Source organism: Aethalodelphis obliquidens, unplaced genomic scaffold, assembly GCF_003676395.1.
Source record: "Aethalodelphis obliquidens isolate GAN/ISIS:26980383/991018 unplaced genomic scaffold, ASM367639v1 scaffold2, whole genome shotgun sequence".
Classification (NCBI taxonomy): domain Eukaryota; kingdom Metazoa; phylum Chordata; class Mammalia; order Artiodactyla; family Delphinidae; genus Aethalodelphis; species Aethalodelphis obliquidens.
Genome location: NW_020837946.1, coordinates 34332618 through 34351622, shown reverse-complemented (window position 1 = coordinate 34351622; position 19005 = coordinate 34332618). Strand labels below are relative to the sequence as shown.

The following is a 19005-nucleotide window of genomic DNA, read 5'->3' as shown; positions in this document are numbered from 1 at the left end:
AAAGTACCATCAAAAGGCCTGTGCCCCTCAGAAAATTTTTTTTTCTCCAAACAACGTTTGCTTTTGTTTGGCTCACGTGTACTTCAAACTCCTATCCAAACACGTACATATTCAAAAAATGCCAGTGTTTCACTTCGTAAAATGTAATGGCATCTACCCTCTCCAGAAGGCTTCAAGTCCCTTCCCTTTCAGCCCTCACATCTAACAGATCAAATCCTGCCTATTCCAATTACTGAAATCACTTCTCTCCAGTGCCATCACCTGAATTCGAGCCATCAGCATCTATCAACAGCCATAGTAGTATTTAAATGCAAGTGTAGTTTGTTGTAAGGCGTTTGCCTTTGCCTGGAGGGCCCTGCATAATTCTTTAACTTAATCCGCCTTCCCCTCATTCACCACTATATACCCAGTATCCAATATTTGTCAGGTAGTAAGCATTAACGTTTTATTTGAATAGGTGAAGTAATGAGAACAAATCCAGTGTTTCCTGGATTAGAAGTTGAAGGTATGAAAAAATGCACTGAGGGGGATGTTTACGTGTAGAATGAAGGCTGTTGTGTGAATTACAAATATTTAGAAGCAACTTTCTTTAGAAAAGATGAATCCAAGATTTCTGTTCTGTGGTTAGGGTTGCCATGACTGATGGCGGCCAGGATGGATTAGAGGCTGTCAGTCAACGGATGCATGCTGCTGGGTGCTCCGCTGAGTTCAGGGCTGTGGAGGTGAGCAGGACTGGATGCCTGAATTCAGGCCTAGAGGAGGAGGCAGGTAATGGAGAGTGAGGTGAGTGCAGAGCAAGGATGCTGGAGGTGCTAGCACATTGGGGAGAGTCCACTTCAAGGGCTATCACCTACCACTCAAATCCCATGAGGGAAGCTACACTGGACAAAGTACGGTTTGCAAGCCCTCGACATCAAAACAGTGCATGCCTACCTGAAACACAGTCTTGGAGAAAGATGTCTCACTCATCTACGAGCTGTGCGATTGAGGCAAATAATAAAACTCCTGAGCCTTCTTTTCTGCGTCTGTAAAATCAAATGATGCCCATCTCATGGAGTGGTTGAGGCGTTTGCAACGAAATCTATTTAAATAAAAGAGGTGCTTGATGCAGTACTTGTCACATAATCACTCAGTGAATAGTGGCTATTATTTTTATTTGGCAAGGAAAGATGTGTTCATGGGGAACTAAGAGCCCTGGCAGGTTTCTTGTTTGATTTGAACTGGTAAAAGGTAAGGGAAGTTCCAACAACCATCATCATCGTGCCTGCTTTAGCAACGTGTAGAAAGACCCCTGATGACAACTGAAAGCCTCATGGCCTAGTAAGAATGAATGTCATGTTTTCTAAGTGTGGTGAAGCATTCAGAGTAAATGTCCTCCCAAGACTTCATTCTCACCTTTTTAACTTTTACATTTAACAATGTAAAAGTTAAAAAGCTACAAAGACAACAAGAGAGAAGAGTTAATGGCAGATGAAAAATAATCAGCTGTTGGAAGAAGGAAAGCAGATAGATGACCTACTGGCTTGGTTTTAGCTTTCTCTGTTCTAAGCCCCTGTAGCACAGCAGAGAGCTAACAACCATGAGAAGCAGACTGATACTGCAGGGCCCAGGAAAGTCGGATATTGGGACCACTAGTTTTTCTAAGGATGGGAGTAAGGACTGGAGCCGAAAATAGATGCGCTTACTGGGCTCTGTACAGAGGAGTAGCCACCTCCTCTATCCCTTGCCCTTATGCCACCTGCTCACTGCCCTTCCACAAGTTCAGCAGAAAATGGGTTACCATCTGGAGAAACTGGGGAGAAATGACAGGGGCTATGGACTGGTTGATACCAGACACAGATGAGAGTAAGCACCGTATTAAAATTCAGAACCAAAAAAGTTAATAAAGTGGGCAGATCCCTAGCACTATACCCCTGTGTGGCAGACGTATCATGGTCCCCAATATTAATTTTCTGATTTTTTCTTAGAATCCCCAACTTTTAGCTGGACACGTCTGCTCAGAAAACATCTGCCAGCCTCCCTTGTAAGCAAGTGTGGTCATATGATTAAGCTACAGAGGGTGGGATGGGCTCTTTCTAGTACCCTTAGAACAGAGGTCCCCAACCCCCGGGGCCGTGGACCCCTACCGGTCCACGGCCTGTTAGCGACTGGGTCGCACGGCAGGAGGTGAGTGGTGGGTGAGCGAGCGAAGCTTCATCTGCCGCTCCCCATTGGTCCCCACCACTCCCCACTGCTCGCATTGCCGCCTGAACCAGACCCTCCCCACCTCCGCAAAAGTTGTCTTCCACGAAACCAGCTCCTGGTGCCAAAAAGGTTGGGGACCGTTGCCTGAGAGGAAGAGGCTATGTCTTTTTTCCTTCCCTATCTCCTTCCTGCTAGCTGGGAAATGGGCACAATGACTGGAGTTCAAACAGGATCCTTGGACCGTAAAGAATTGTGGAGAATTGCAGAGCAACAAAATAGGAAGAGCCTGAGTTCTTGACACAAACAGCATTCCATCCCTGGACAACCTACATCTGGACTTCTTTCAGATAATAAATAAAATTATCTTATTTAAATCATTTTTATTTTAGGTCCCCTAACACATGCAGATGAATGTAATCCTGAATGGTTATTTTAAAATATAAAAAGGGACTTTCCTGGTGGCACAGTGGTTAAGAATCTACCTGCCAATGCAGGGGACACGGGTTCAAGCCCTGATCCAGCAAAATTCCGCATGCCGCGGAACAACTAAGCCTGTGCGCCACAACTACTGAGCCCGCGTGCTGCAACTACTGAAGCCCACGCACCTAGAGCCCGTGCTCTGCAATGAGAAGCCCGCACACCTCAAAGAAGACTAGCCCCCATTTGCTGCAACTAGAGAAAGCCCACGCACAGCAACGAAGACCCAATGCAGCCAAAAAATTTTTAAATATATATGTGTATATATATATATATATATATAAACATAATAGACTTGAGGAGAAAATCCAAATAGATCAATCATCTCAGGAAAAGAAATCAAGTGGTAGTGTGTGAGAGATGATGAAGCTATCATCTCACAGCTCCGGACCCTTTCTTCCTATGTGATGCTGGGGCTGGGACTCTGCCGACTACCTTTCTTTTATGTCATCTGGTTCCCAGTTAGGCTCTGCCTATAGGGGGTTCTAGAGGGAGACTGGAATGATGAAGAACTTGCTCCTTCCTGTTTGCTTCCTGTTCGTGTCAGTGTCACCGCAGCAATGGCCCTCACCCTGGCAGTGGCACTTGGGTCCATTTTGCAGTAATCCCATACTACCAGAATCAGTCTTATTATGGTCACTCTCAAAGATACCAGCACCAGCCAGTTGGCATTTTCCTCTCAAAGGTCTGCCCCCAGCTCTGTGAAGTTCATTCTCTGAGTTCAAGGCTCTAGTACCAGCCAGGTAAGGGCACCTCCCCAAGCTAAATCCCAGCTCTTTGGGCTCTCTTCTAAACCTTTAAATTATTTTAATAATCCAAACATCTTTCCTTTTTACCCCCAGCCATAGAGATGATTTCTACTTCCTGTAATTACTACCTCTGTGATACATTAGTATTCCCTCTTTGCCTTTTCAATTCTCTAGTTCTTGCTTTAAAATACTTTATATTAAATCCCTCTGTTAAAACAATTCGATTTTCTCTTGTCTCCTGGCTGGAAAGAATTGGTACCAGGAGTGGTCCTACAAAATTCTGAAAGAAGGGTATTTGGGATCTGGTTTGTACTTGAATGCACTGCTGAGCTTTTTGTCAGTGGGAAACAGAAGTCGAGGAATCTATGGCATGGAATAGCATCCCAGTTAATCAAATCATCGATGAAGCACTTACAAATGAAGTGTTTGAGGAACCAAGTGCCTGCTGCATTTGGCGATTATTGCAATAGTGATTACTACAAGGACTGTGGCTTGGAATGGCTGCATCTGAATGCATGAGACACCACAGAGGTCTGAAGGCAATGAGATCACAGATTCAAGGTGCTAAAAAAAAGAAACCAGAATGCCAACCAAAAATTCTATATCCAGCAAATTTATCCTTCAAAAATGAAGGAAAATTTGAGACATTCCCAGAAAAACAAAAACTGAGAAAATCTGTTACTAGAAGACCTGCCCTACATGAAATACTAAAGGAGTCAGTCCTTTAGGCTGAAATGAAGACAGTGGGGACTTCCCCGGTGGTTCAGCGGCTAAGACTCTGCGCTCCCAATGCAGGGTGCCCAGATTCGATCCCTGGTCAGGGAACTGGATCCCACATCCGCAACTAAAATTCCCGCATGCCACAACTGAGATCCCGAGTGCCGGAACTAAGACCCAGCGCAGCCATATAGATAGACAGACAGACAGATAGATAGATATTTTTTAGAAAAAGGACACTGGATAGTAACTCAAACTCACATAAAGAATGTTGGTAAATGTTACTACATAGGTAAATGTAAAAGATAGTATAAATGTATTTTTTGTTTCTAATTCTTTTTTCTCTCCTGATGTATAATGCAAGTACCATAAACCAATGATGATAAAACTGTGTTGATGAACCTCTGATGTCTAATGATGTAATTTGTATGACAGTAATAGCACAAAGAAGACTAGAGAGAGCACAGCTACATAGGAGCAAACTTTTTGCATTCTATTGAGCTGGATTCCAAAAGGTAGTCCCTGACGAGCGAGCTGCCGAGAGCAGGTACTCAAGGAAAACAAGAAGGAAGCTTCATGGGCTTTTACGACCTAGCATGACTTCTGCTATAGTCTATTATTTGAAGCAGTTACCAGTGCCAAAGAACATGTGAAGTGGGAGATACTGTGGTAGATATTTTTGGAAAAGTTCTGCCACACCTATCTTACAGAAATACTTGTGTTTGTTAAGAGGAAAAAAAAGCAAGAGGTGCAATCTCATTTGTAAAGTTTAAAAATGTATACAGGGCTTCCCTGGTGGCACAGTGGTTGAGAGTCCGCCTGCCGATGCAGGGGACACGGGTTCATGCCCCGGTCCGGGGAGATCCCACATGCCGCGGAGCGGCTGGGCCCGTGAGCCATGGCCGCTGAGCCTGTGCGTCCGGAGCCTGTGCTCCACAACGGGAGAGGCCACAACAGAGGCAGGCCCACGTACCGCAAAAAAAAAAAAGTTTGCAGTTCATATGGAAACACAGAAGACCCTGAATAGCCAAAGCAATCTTGAGAAAGAAAAACTGAGTTGGAGGAATCAGGCTCCCTGACTTCAAACTATACCACAAAGCTACAGTAATCAAGACAGTATGGTACTGGCACAAAAACAGAAATACAGGGCTTCCCTGGTGGCACAGTGGTTGAGAGTCTGCCTGCCAATGCAGGGGATGCAGGTTCGTGCCCCAGTCCGGGAAGATCGCACATGCCGTGGAGCGGCTGGGCCCATGAGCCATGGCCGCTGAGCCTGCGCGTCCGGAGCCTGTGCTCCGCAACGGGAGAGGCCACAACGGTGAGAGGCCCGCGTACCGCAAACAAACAAACAGAAATATAGATCACTGGTACAGGAGAGAATGCTCAGAGATAAACCCACGCACTAATGGTCACCTAATTTATGACAAAGGAGGCAAGAACATACAATGCAGAAAAGAAAGCCTCTTCAATAAGTGGTTCTGGGAAAAGTGGACAGCTATGTGTAAAAGAATGAAATTAGAACACTCCCTAACATCATACACAAAAATAAACTCCAAATGGATTCAAGAGCTAAATGTAAGACCAGACACTATAAAACTCTTACAGGAAAACATAGGAAAAACACTCTTTGACATAAAACACAGCAAGATCTTTTTTGACCCACCTCTTAGACTAACAGAAATAAAAACAAAAATAAACAAATGGGACCTAATGAAACTTAAAAGCTTTTTGCACAGCAAAGGAAAACATAAATAAGACAAAAAGACAACCCTCAGAATGGAAGAAAATATTTGCAAATGAAACAACAGACAAAGGATTAATCTCCAAAATATACAAACAGCTCATGGAGCTCAGTATCAAAAAGCCAAACAATCCAGTTCAAAAATGGGTGGAAGACCTAAATAGACATTTCACCAAGGAAGACATATAGATGGCCAAGAGGCACATGAAAAGATGCTCAACGTCACCAATTATTAGATAAATGTAAATCAAAACTACAGTGAGGTATCACCTCACGCCGGCCAGAATGGCCATCATCAAAAAATCTACAAACAATAAATGCTGGAAAGGGTGTGGTGAAAAGCGAACCCTCCTGCACTGTTGGTGGGAATGTAAATTGATACAACCATGATAGAAAACAGTATTGAGGTTCCTTTAAAAACTACACATAGAACTAGCATATGACCCAGCCATCCCACTACTGGGCATATACCCTGAGAAAACCATAATTCAAAAAGAGTCATGTACCACAATGTTCATTGCAGCTCTATTTACAATAGCCAGGACATGGAAGCAACCTAAGTGTCCATCGACAGATGAATGGATAAAGAAGACGTGGCACATATATACAATGGAATATTACTCAGCCATAAAAAGAAACGAAATTGAGTTATTTGTAGTGAGGTGGATGGACCTAGAGTCTGTCATACAGAGTGAAGTAAGTCAGAAAGAGAAAAACAAATACCGTATGCTAACACATATATATGGAACCTAAAAAAAAAAAATGGTACTGATGAACCTAGTTGCAGGGCAGGAATAAAGATGTAGACATAGAGAATGGACTTGAGGACACGGGGCAGGAGGGGGAAGCTGGGGCAAAGTGAGAGTAGCATCGACATATATACACTACCGAATGTAAAATAGCTAGTGGGAAGCAGCAGCATAGCACAGGGAGATCATCTCAGTGCTTTGCTATGACCTAGAGGAGTGGGATAGGGAGGATGGGAGGGAGGCTCAAGACGGAGGGGATGTGGGGACATATGTATGCATATGGCTGATTCACTTTGGTGTACAACTTCACAGTACTGTAAGCAACTATACTCCAATAAAGGTCTATTAAAAAAAAAGTGCAGGGCTTCCCTGGTGGCGCAGTGGTTGAGAGTCCGCCTGCCGATGCAGGGGACACGGGTTTGTGCCCCGGTCCGGGAAGATCCCACATGCCGCGGAGCAGCTGGGCCTGTGAGCCATGGCCGCTGAGCCTGCGCGTCCGGAGCCTGTGCTCCGCAACGGGAGAGGCCACAACAGTGAGAGGCCCACGTACCGCAAAAAAAAAAAAGTGCAGCTAAGACATCAATTTAGGGGTAACAATCTGAGATTGGGGCACTATCCTTCAAGATGTGTTATATACTTTGAACCAATGACCATCATGTGCTATTGTTTCCCCACTGGATAGAATGCATGACTCGGGGCCAGCAACCCAGTTGGGAACACTCCTGAACTGGAGGTTTTGTTCCAAGGACAGGAGGAAACTTCTGCAAGGGGACACCCAGTGAGTTCCACTAAACCTAAGGCTTTGACTGCTGCCTGATTATCTGGGCCTTCTTATGTTGGCTGACCATAAGCCAAGTAAAGGTGTTAGTGTATCACAGGGAAATGGGCCTGATTATTATGAAAGATAGGGTTGCTGCCACAGGGGCAAGGCAGAATATGTCTGGAACTTTAAGGACTTACTCTTGGTATGTCTATGACTTGATAATTCCAAGTGGGCAACTGTAGCAACCATGGCCTTACAAAGGCAAGGTAAGCAGAGACTGAGTCGCCTCACAAGGGATGAAAGTCTGGGCATCCCATCGATGAGAAGCAAGCATTCTCAACTAGCAGAGTGTGAATCTACAATGTGTGGCAGACGAGAGGGTGATAAATATTAACACTGGCCTCAGGACCAATTATAGCAGTGCAGGCTTTATAGCTTATTCTAATCAACCTCCACTTACAAGTGTTTGGGTGTTTTTTTGTTTGTTTGTGTGTGTGTGTGTTTAAATTATGACCAGCCACCACCTGGAGGATGCAGTGTCAGGACAGAGTAAACTTAATGTAGGGCCTGAGGTGGGGCAATGGTTAAGAATCTGCCTGCCAATGCAGGGGACACGGGTCAAACTCTGGTCCGGGAAGATCCCACATGTCACAGAGCAACTAAGCCCATGCACCTAGAGCCCGTGCTCCGCAACAAGAGAAGCCACCGCAGTTAAAAGCCCCTGCACTGCAACGAAGAGTAGCCCCTGCTCGCCACAACTAGAGAAAGCCCACAAGCAGCAATTAAGACCCAAAGCAGCCAAAATAAATATTTATAAAAAAAAAAGCACAAAATTTAATCTAGAGGCTTAAATCCTTTACAAAAATTAACTCAAGATGGATCATACTTAAATATAACACACAAACCTATAAAACTTCAAAATAACATGGGAGAAAACCTAGATGATCTTGGGTACCAATGACTTTTTAGAAACCTACCACCAAAAGCGCAACCTACGAAAGAATGACCAACCAGACTTCTTACAGATCAACTTCTCTGTGAAATACGATGCCAAGAGAACAAGACAAGCTAGACTGGGGGGAAATCACAATTTCTCACAAAACTAAAAATACTCTATTTGATCTAGCAATCGCAGTTCTTGGTATCAATCCAAAGGAATTGGAAACTTAAGTCCACAAAAAAATCCCTGCACACAGATGTTAAAGGCAACTTTTTCTTAACAGTTAAAAACAAACATGTCCTTCAATAGGTGAATAAACTGGTATACCGAAACAATGGACTATTACTCAGCACTTAAAGAAAAAAAGGAATTACAAGCAGATAATGAAGACTAACTACTGGAAAAAAAAAACATGAAGATGAAGAGCTAATATCTGAACAAATGGAGATGGTCTATGAAAATGTTTGAATGTTATTTGTCTAAAAACTCCAGAGACTTCCCCTGGTGGTCCAGTGGTTAAGAAGCTGCCTTCCAATGCTGGGGACTTGGGTCCTCGGGGAACTAAGATCCCACATGCCGTGGGGCAACTAAACCCATGCGTGCACTAGAGCCTGCGTGCCACAACTAACTGAGCCCACGCACAACTAGAGAGAAGCCCATGTGCCACAACGGAGACCATGTGCAGCAACGAAAGAGCCTGCATGCCACAATGAAGACCAGACATGGCCAAATAAATTTTAAAAAATAAGATAAAAAGTCCACATAATCTTAGAGAACAGATGTTTATTATTTGCAACCAGAATGCTTTAGTTCTTGATGGCCCTCTCTGGTACACATCTATTTTGTAATAGGTACAAACCACCTTGGAAAATATATGCTCATACAGGTTCTTTTTGTAAAAGATATTTATGATAGACAATTGTGAACTGCACAGAGACTAAAATGGAATGTTCCAGAAAGAACTAGGATAAAACAGCATTAGGTAGTAATGCTGCTAAGTCTTTATTAGTGTTACCATGTAAATGAGTGAAAGTTTCCATTTTATGTGGTTTTAGGATACTTAAATTCAGATTTTTTATTTTTTTAATTTGATTACGTACGTTTGTAATTTACATTACATTATTAACGAGGATATGCCATGTATAATTTTAAAAATTGCAGTAAAAGTATATCCGTACCACACAACTCTACTGTTGCAATGCTTCCTACAAAGAGGGCTCTTCTACTGGGTTCCTGACCAGGTGTTTGCATGTGGGGAGCACTACCCAAAGTTTAGATCTTGCAGTGTCTTTCAGAATTTAAAAAATTAACTGGGGACTTCCCTGGTGGTCCAGTGGGTAAGATTCCATGCTCCCAACGCAGGGAGGCCCGTGTTCCATCCCTGGCCAGGGAACTATATCCCGCATACATGCAGCAACTAAGAAGCCTACATGCAGCAACTAAGACATTTGCATGCCACAACTAAGAACTGATGCAGCCAAAATAAAACATAATAAATTAAAAAAAATAAATTGTAAGCTAAAAAGAAATGAGCTATTAAGCTATGGAAACACAGAGGAACCTTCAATGCACATTACTCAAAAAGTGAAAGCCAATCTGAAAAGACTACATACTATACGACGCCAACTATGACAGTCTAGGAAAGGCAAAACTAAGGACAGTAAAAATATCAGTGGTTGCCAGAGGTTGGAGGTGAGAAGGATAAATAGAGCAGAGTTTTAGAGCAGTGAAAACACTCTGTATCCTATAATCCTAAATACATGAGGGATGTGGATAATGCAGGAGGCTATACCTGTGTGGAGCAAGAAGTATACTGGAAATCTCTGCACCTTCCTCTCAATTTTGCTGTGAATCTATAACTACTCTAAAAAAGTCTTTAAAAAAAAAAAAAGCCAACTGTGTAGAATCCTAAATTCCCCACTAACTTAAGCCATTTGTGGAATCCCACTGAGGGTGACAAGAAAGCAGCAATATTAAATTTGGGAATAAAGGGAGCAAACAATTCTCTTGGCTCATCTCTAGTTCTTTGTATTCTATAACCTGGTTTCATTGCATTTGGTTTAGAGGAGGAAGGCGTAACTCCCAATGCTGGCAACCCCTAAAATGCAAACAAAGCTAAACATTTCCAAAGACTTAAGGAAAACTCCAGGAAGAGATACACATCCATTCTTACAATAACAGGTAGAACAAAAATGGTGCTAAAAACAAACTATACAGATTCATATAAATTTTGTAAGTACAAAAATTTATTCTGAATAAATCATTTTGTAATTACTGAAAGATGTTCATTACTTTACTTAGCTAATATTTACTTAAATCGAGTTACCCAAACAAAATAAACATGGCAATACAAAAATGTAAATTTACAAAAGCTGTACAAAATAACTTAAATTTAAAAATTAGACTGATACAGTCCATATGATCTCTTAAGGGAGCTATACAATTATAGATTTATATACTTTTTTTAAGGGGGTAAAAGAAAGGATGCTTTAAGGCTTCTTTAAGAGTAATCCTTTTAGCTGGATCATACTCCAACATTTTCTGAATGAGGTCAAAGAGAAGCTCATGTTCAGCATCTTGAGAAAGCATAAATTCCTGAAAGGAAAATAAATACAATCAACAGCCTTTTCTACTACCACTTATTATAATTTTATTTCCCCACCAAAAAAACAGGGAAAACTCAAGGTTTTGATCACTTAAGCAATGACCCAAGCTTACCTTCAGAGGTTTACAGCGCCTTGAAACATATCTGCCAGCAGAACTATGTTCATCCCAGTCTAATCGATCATGATGGAAATATTTACGTTTCCTAAGAGTAAGTCCATATCCATTCATGTTTATAATGTTGACAATGAAAACTTAAAACATCTAGCAAAGGTGATCGACGGCACTTACTCTTAAACATACCTGGTTTTCTGTATCATATGTTTTGGCAAAGGTCCAAGAATCCTTTCCATCATTGCCAAATGTTCCTTACTATCGTGTGTCTAAAATAGTAACAAAAAGTTATTAACTACCTCTATTTGCACATTGTGCTTTGTTCTTATTTAACAGCTGCTAAATTTTTAGTCCGTAGGTTACAGGTCACAAAGGAAGGTGATCTCTAAAACAGGCATACTTTTAGCAAGTTACAGCTTAGAAGTAAAAATAATTAAGGCCTACAGAAGTTCACCAACAATTTCCCTAAACAAACAAAGATAACTATTTGTAATATACTTAGAAATGTTTCCAATAAAATGATAAATTATAAAGAAAATACAAATGCCCAACAGCATCAGAATTACACGTGGTTTTATTTCTTTACCTTTACCTACAATTAATAGTCTATAATGAGAGAGAGAAAAAGCGCTACCTAAATGTGTATACTTTGTGTTAAATTCATATAAACAGGCAATTTATTTTTGCAAAGTCATTGAAACAGATCATTGTCACTTACTGGAAATACTGTAAACCCAAGGTAATATTCAATAAGAATACATCCTATACTCCAGACATCACATGGCTGGGACCATCCTAGGGCTGCAAAGTAAAGCAAATTGTTAATGAAAAACTCCTCAATATTTCTTATCAACATTTTAAAAAACAAGGATATAATCTGATGTTTGAGCTGGAAAGATCCGAATGGAATCACTTAATCCAAGCTTAAACATAATACGATAGCATAGCATGTAAGAATTAGTTAGGGCTCTGGAGACATCTAGTTTCAAGCCCCAAATCTGGCTTACTCTTTTGGGACTGATTTGGGGAAAATTTTTTTTCCTAAACCTCCATTTACTAACTTGTAAAATGGGAGCAAGCTACACCATGCAAAGACTAGACATGACATGTATGAAGTATAACAGGCATTGTATGATTATGTTTTAAAATCCCATCACGGGATTTCCCTGGCGGTCCAGTGGTTAAGACTCCATCTTCCACTGCAGGGGGCGCACGTTGGCCACACAGCCAAAAAATAAATAAAAATAACATCCCATCACATATTACAAATGTGCAAACTGAATTCTAGAAAGATTAAGCAACTTCTCAAAGTCCCAGAGCTGACTACTTGGAATAACAAAGAGCTTAAAACCCTTAATGTGTTTTACTATACTAATCCCTAAAAGGGAAAAAGGTAGTCCTACAAACACCTAGAACTGTAAATAAATTTTAGTTAGCTTCAATAAAGACATACACAGGTCTCAAAGCACAATTAAGAAATTCTTACCTAAAATAACTTCAGGTGCCCTATAGTGTCTTGTAGATACCAATGTACTGTGATGTTCATCATCATATGTTGCACTTCCAAAGTCTACAACTTTAACATCTGGATTTATTAAAGTACGTTCATCACGTTTCTGAAAATCATAAATGATTAAGGAGGCATTACATTAAGGTGTAAAATATTCACTTAAAACTATGAAGATAAAACATCAAAGACTTACCATTTTGGGATTATATGCCTCTGTGTAGTCAGACTGTACAAATAAGATGTTTTCAGGCTTTAAGTCTGTGTGAGTCAACTTATTACTGTGCAGAACTGAGAATGAAACAGAAAAAGTTCCTGTATTCTAAAAATTGAAAACCAAAACCCTAACCAAACCCCAAAGCCCTGTAACAAAAATCCTCTCTGAATGCCTTTTCATGTCCAAATAAGTGGTCAACATTCAATAGCCTACTACAAAACCACCAGGGACTAAAACCTATTACCCCTCTAAAAAGTTACTTCACTGACAGCTAACTGCTTAGAAGTATCTTTCTCTTATGAAGCTGAGATTTGCCATTCCTTAATTTTAACCCAATGGTTCTATATTATCATTTTTAGAAATTAGAAAAGTTAAATCAGTCTTATACAATTTATTATTATATGCTGGACAATATTCTCTTTACTGAATGAAATGCAGTAAACTGACCAACCGCTTGTAATCAACCACATCTTTCTCCTACCTACTCTTAAACAATGTTTTAAAAAATATAATTTATTTATTTATTTATCTATTTATTTATTTTTGGCTGTGTTGGGTCTTCATTGCGGTGCGCGGGCTCCTCATTGTGGTGGCTTCTCATTGAGGAGCGCAGGCTTCAGTAGTTGCGGCTCGTGGGCTCAGTAGTTGTGGCGCACGGGCTTAGTTGCTCTGCGGCATGTGGGATCCTCCCGGACCAAGGCTCGAACCCGTGTCCCCTGCGTTGGCAGGCGGATTCTTACCCACTGCACCACCAGGGAAGCCCTCTCCTACCTACTCTTAATTAAGTCAGGCCTCCAAATCATATATGTTAGATTGTACTTTTTTCTTTTCAAAGATTCAAATTGGTCTGGCATTAAAACCAGTCTCCATAAACTCAAATTTCTGGAATATATGCCAAACACTTACAATTCACAGACTTGCATATCTGATATGCCATCTTCCTGATATGATCCAGTCGAAAGGGCAGAAAACCATTTTCCTTAATGAAGTCGTAAGTACTAAGTCCTAGTAGTTCAAACACAATGCAGACATGACCATGATGTTCAAACCACTCCAACATCTCAACACAGCGGCTATAAACATATGAGAAAAAAACTGAGTACAGCCTCTTACAATTCAAATCTACCCGAGGCCATTTTTCTAAGTTCTATTTTGATACTTACAATGTTCTGCTGGGGTCTGTTGTATTTAAGTGTTCCAGAACTTGTATTTCTGAGCGAGCAGCTTCACAATATCTATCCACATTTTTAACTATTTTTACTGCTACATGTCTACCTCCCCTGTTAATGAAAAGTTAACATTAAAAAAATGATAAAGATGATGTCCAATTCCATTTTTCCATCACTCTTCAAACTGTACTACTTCTATTCTGACCCATTGTATTTGTTTTTTTGAATTTATGGTCTAGCATTCAGTTTTGTCTAATTATATGTAAGTACTCTAACTTCAACTCAGTGTAAGCAACTAGAATGACCTTTGGGCATATGGTAGGGTCGGTAACACATGCTGAATGACAGATTTTTTTCATCAGACCACTTGAATTTTTTTTTTTTGGTCCTTTAACTACATACCAATAGCTCTAATTTAACAATACTGGGACATTATCACCTCAATTTACATTCCAACTAAGAAGTAAAACAAATGTACATAGAGCAGTTTCTTCCTATAATACCAGTCAACTGGCTAGTAACTCCAATCTTCTTTTGGTCCAGGTTACCAAAAAAGTTGGGATATAGTGAGGATGAAGAGTTCTAGTTCTCAAAACCTTACCAACCAATAGTAGGAAGCCTCCTCTAATAATTCATTTAGAAAAGCTTTGCCATTCCAAAGGGAAAAAAAATCAAACAGGAAACAGAGTAAAGAAAATTTCTTACACTATGTTAAGAAATTTCAATCAGTTGTTTGAAGGGCATAGATAATTAAACTTATGACACCAATCTAGGAGAGTTCTCAGCTCTAGCTGTGTCACCCCTTATCAATTAGGTTACTATCTAAAAATACAGGTTCCTAGGTAAACTACCCTGAAGACTGGTTCAATGTCTGGGGTAAGCAAAGCTCCACAGACTCCTAATATAAAACCAAGGCTAAAATCTACCGATCCAGGAAAAAAAAAACAACAATGGCCACAACTGTGCCCAGAGGGACAACAAAAGAATACTTTCTGAAACAATAAAATCTATTCTCAGCTTGTAATTAGAGACTTACACATACTATTAATAGCTACTGCTTAAGAACACAAAAGGCTAGTAACTTTATTGGAGTTTCCTATACACAAGTCAAAAATCCAAGCTAAAAGGGTATAATGATGTGTCTAATTCATGGTCAGACTTTATCTTAAAGCTGAATAAATTTTCTATACTGTTCACCTTCCCAAGTGCAATCCCAGGCCAGGAGACTTACGCTTTATGATCAATGCACTCCATGACTTTCCCAAAAGCTCCTTCACCTAAAGTATCTACAATTTCATCTAAAAGAGAGAAATAAAACTCAGTTATACCAAGAAGTGGAAACAGTTTACTTACAATAAAGGCTATCAAATGCAGATTATTCTAGTTGATGCTACAAATTTCCTTAGTCACTAGATATTTTATTGGTCAACACTGCCAAAAAACATATATAATTATTTTTAGGTCTAATTTCATTCTTAAGCTAATTTCATTAACTTGATTTACTGTTTTGGAAGTTCTGCATAACAAACATTAAATTTCTAAAGAAAGTAAAAACACAACCCCCCCCACCAAAAGAAATGGAAAAAAACAAAACAAAAACAGAGAAAGAAAAAAAGATTTCCAAATCCCTGAAATCTTAATCTATATATAGATTATGTTATCTGAAAAGTTAATAAGTGTTGAAAAATATTCTATACATCTTGCACTTAGTACGTCTCCACTCTGACAGATCAGGTGACCCTCCTCATCATCCTCTACACTCCTGGTTCTTTTCCTTCGGTGACTCTTCTGGAAACGTCAAGTGGGCGGCACCAAGATCATCCAGCCAATCAATATACCCGAGTGAATTCAGGGCAGAATACGAAATTCATTCAGCGGGGAGATATTCAGGCATTCAGATACACGCCAGGCCACAAACGGTTGGCAGGAGCAATTTCAAATTCAGTCCCCAGAAATTCACAGGGCACATAGTTTATGTTAACAGGAGAAAAACATGGCAAGGAACAGATTTTCAGATAAGATACTCAAAGTGGCAAGGCAACAAAACATAATACAATTGTTTTTCTTTTTTAAAAAATGCTTAGTTGTAGCACTCACTGAAACATAATTTTAAGTTTCTAGTGTCCTAATTTAATGTTGCAAAATTGCAGAATATTTACTTGTCAAAAGTAGACTGTGGCCAAATTATAATTTCCCAGCTAAACTAAGAAAATAACAAAACAGCAAATAAAATTAAAAATCCTAATTTTGGGGAGAAAAAAAATTGGCATACAAGAATAACACTATGGTATTTAAAATGTCATCTGAGCTTGATCTCCAAATTAACCCATAACCCATAACATTCAAATCTGTTTAAGTGGTTTCCTTAGTGAAAAAAGGATTAGAGAATATGCTTTGCCAGAACAAAGAGGCATGCACAGCATAATCCTCAGTCGTACAAATATAAAAATTCTACTTCTATTTGTAGTAAGACTTTAACAAATCACATTTATTGAAGTACTATAAGAAAACTTTCAGAATATCTTGTAATCCCTGCTATAAACTAACCTAAATTACCTCCTGTCACTGGAATGACAATTAGTTGCCAACTACTAATAAAATCTATTACTATATTAACTATACAGATATGGTATTTGAAGAATTTCCTATCCAATGCACAAACACAAAAACTCCTGCAAGTTAAAATCGAGACGACTTTATCTTAAACAGAACTTCCTCAAATGATCAAACACAATTTCAAGTTTTCCTGTTCCACAAGGGAAATAAAATTTCCAAAATATTTTAAAACAGCTCATACCCCATGTGAACGATGATATGAAGTGCTGTGGTGAATTCTGTGTTTGCTTTTATAACTACTTCTTCCACTTCTACCAGAGGACTTGCTACTATGGTTCTGATATCTGCTTTCATGATCTCTATGACGATGTCCAGGTTCACATCCTTGACTGTAGTCATTTCTGTATTCATCAATGTAGCGTCGACTATGATAATCCTTCCCATTTATGGATCTGCTTTCCAGATAATAGCTAGAAAAAGTGAAAATGCATTTTCAATGCTCTATGTTAATCCCAAATATCCTCAAATTCTCAGTAAATCTCTTAAAACAGTACTCTTAATAAGATTTTACGCTTTTCTTACCAAAAAGCAAAAAAAAAAAAAAACCTCCCAATTTTACAACCATTACAAGTTGTCACTGGAAACAGAAATGGTAATCAGTTATCGTAAGTCGCCTCTAGTTTTCATCATGAAAATGTATTTTTCCGCCGGTTTTACTGAAATACAACTGATACGTAACACTGTAATGAAAATATTTTTATACTGAGACACTATAAATATCCTCATTACCTATCAGATGTTTTAGAGTAATTGAATCTGCAGCGCTTGTTCTCCCGTGCACTGCTATGTGATCTCCTCCTCCTTTTATGACTGCCGCTGCTGCTCCTCCATTTTCCATAATCCCAATCTTTTTCATCCCAATCAGGACAATAAGTTCTCTTTGAGTGTCTCATCTACATAAAAGACAAGTTTTTCCCAGTTAAATATTACCCCACAGGTCAACACTGTTGCAAATTCACTCTAGTTGTGACGTTTTATTGTTTTTAAATCAAAGTTCAAAAATCATTATCACCCAACCAGAAATCACTGATAAACCCAATGATTTTTTTTCTGCTGCCTCAAAATCTAGAGTCTGAACTTTATTCATAGATATTCTGCATTACTCATGTCACGCTCAGATTTACTAGAAGAGGGTTGGAAAAAGAGAGAGGAGGAAATCCCAATTTCTGAACGTTGGGAAAAATCCTCTCCTGCCAGGATCACAAATTCCTAACAACTTGAAAAAGACGTTATACACAAACTTTTCACCAACTATCGTTCATATCGGTACTGACTGCCCGGGCCTCACCTCGTCTCTAAAGGCAACTCGAAATCAAGAAGCTCCAATTGTTCTGGGCAGGGAGGTCTGCAAAAAGTACCTTGGCTAAACGGCCCCACTGCCCGACTTCTCTCACGCGCTCCTTCAAATACGCCATATTATTTTTCTTTCCTCGAGATCCTAAACCTGACTTTTGTTTACACCACTGAAGGCAAAGGCACGCGCCATTTTCCCCGGAATCCTTTAAGACTCAACTGGACATTAAGTGACGCCGCCTTACACCAGGTCAACGTGTTCTTTCTTTTCATTTGTTAAGAACACTTCCTCAGAGGAGCGAGACTTAGGAACATTCCAGAACCCGAGTCAACGCCACCCCCCGCGGGCTGCCTTGCCGTCTCCGCCCCGCCGCCATTTTACAGCCCGGCCGAGGCCTCCGCCGCCGCAGACAACATGGCGCCCGTGGGCTCCGGGGCTCGGCCCTTCCCCCCTCCCTTTGGGGAAGGCAAACGTTCGAGAACCTTCCCCCGCCTGGCAAACCCTACCGCTACCTTCCACCAGTGACTGACTGGAGCGTTGCGGTTCAAACAGAAATTCGCAGCGACGGGCTTGGCAAAGCATGGAAGACGAGCGGGCCACCTTTGTGCAGCCGGGAGGGTAGGGAAAAGGGGGTCACCGTGCCGGAGACTGCGGGCGCCCAACAAGCTTGGAGAGGAGCGTCACAAGCGCTCTCGAGGCACAAAAAGAGGCCCTGACACCTGGCCTGCTTCCTCCCGCGTCTTACCGTCCTGGAAAAGAGTCCAAGCCTAAGGAGACAATGCTTGCGACGCGACCACAGAGAAAACGCAGCTGGCTGCTGCGAGCTCCGGCAGCAAAATGGAGCTGACAGTCACCGCGTCAGGACTCTCCTGGAAAACACGATGACGCTGCAAGCGGGCCTCCGCCTCCGGGCGGGGCGCGCAGGCGGGGAGGGCGGAGCGGACTCCGGCTCCGACTTGTGCGCAGGTTCTGGGTCGGGCGCTCAGCGCCCAAGGGTGGAGGGAGGGAAGCTGTTACTGGCCGCCATGTTGGCCCCGCTCTCCGTTCCGGCTCTGAGAAAACATTGTAAGAGTTGAAGAGAAGAGACTCGCTCATGGTCACTAAAAATTGTGTTTGTGCAGACCTCTTAGAGAACGGACTTGAGGTTATGGGGAGGGGGAAGGG

General features: G+C 40.9%; 1 protein-coding gene across 2 annotated transcripts; it reads right to left on the bottom strand.

Annotated features, from left to right (window-relative positions):
- Window positions 1–10544: 10544 nt before the first annotated feature.
- On the bottom strand, window positions 10545–18759 carry CLK1 (CDC like kinase 1). 2 transcript variants are annotated; one of them, XM_027124539.1, is made up of 13 exons: window positions 18587–18759; window positions 17277–17440; window positions 16729–16957; window positions 15629–15719; window positions 15163–15229; window positions 13926–14042; window positions 13669–13835; window positions 12742–12836; window positions 12525–12654; window positions 11757–11839; window positions 11228–11307; window positions 11039–11129; window positions 10545–10915 (listed from the first exon to the last, which is right to left on the bottom strand). In XM_027124539.1, the coding sequence occupies exons 2-13, from the start codon at window positions 17438–17440 to the stop codon at window positions 10772–10774; spliced, it is 1458 nt and encodes a 485-aa protein (XP_026980340.1). In that variant the 5' UTR covers window positions 18587–18759; the 3' UTR covers window positions 10545–10771. The 2 variants fall into 2 exon arrangements, with proteins under 2 accessions (XP_026980340.1, XP_026980346.1); XM_027124545.1 differs by lacking the exon at window positions 15629–15719.
- Window positions 18760–19005: the final 246 nt, after the last annotated feature.

Excerpts from the sequence above, each read along its gene's own strand:
- CLK1 (XM_027124539.1), bottom strand. The coding sequence starts at position 17,440 with ATGAGACACTCAAAGAGAACTTATTGTCCTGATTGGGATGAAAAAGAT. Across the intron at positions 16,958-17,276 it reads TACTCTAAAACATCTGATAG|CTATTATCTGGAAAGCAGAT; the intron begins GTAATGAGGATA and ends CACTTTTTCTAG. Across the intron at positions 11,840-12,524 it reads GGCACCTGAAGTTATTTTAG|CCCTAGGATGGTCCCAGCCA; the intron begins GTAAGAATTTCT and ends TTTACTTTGCAG.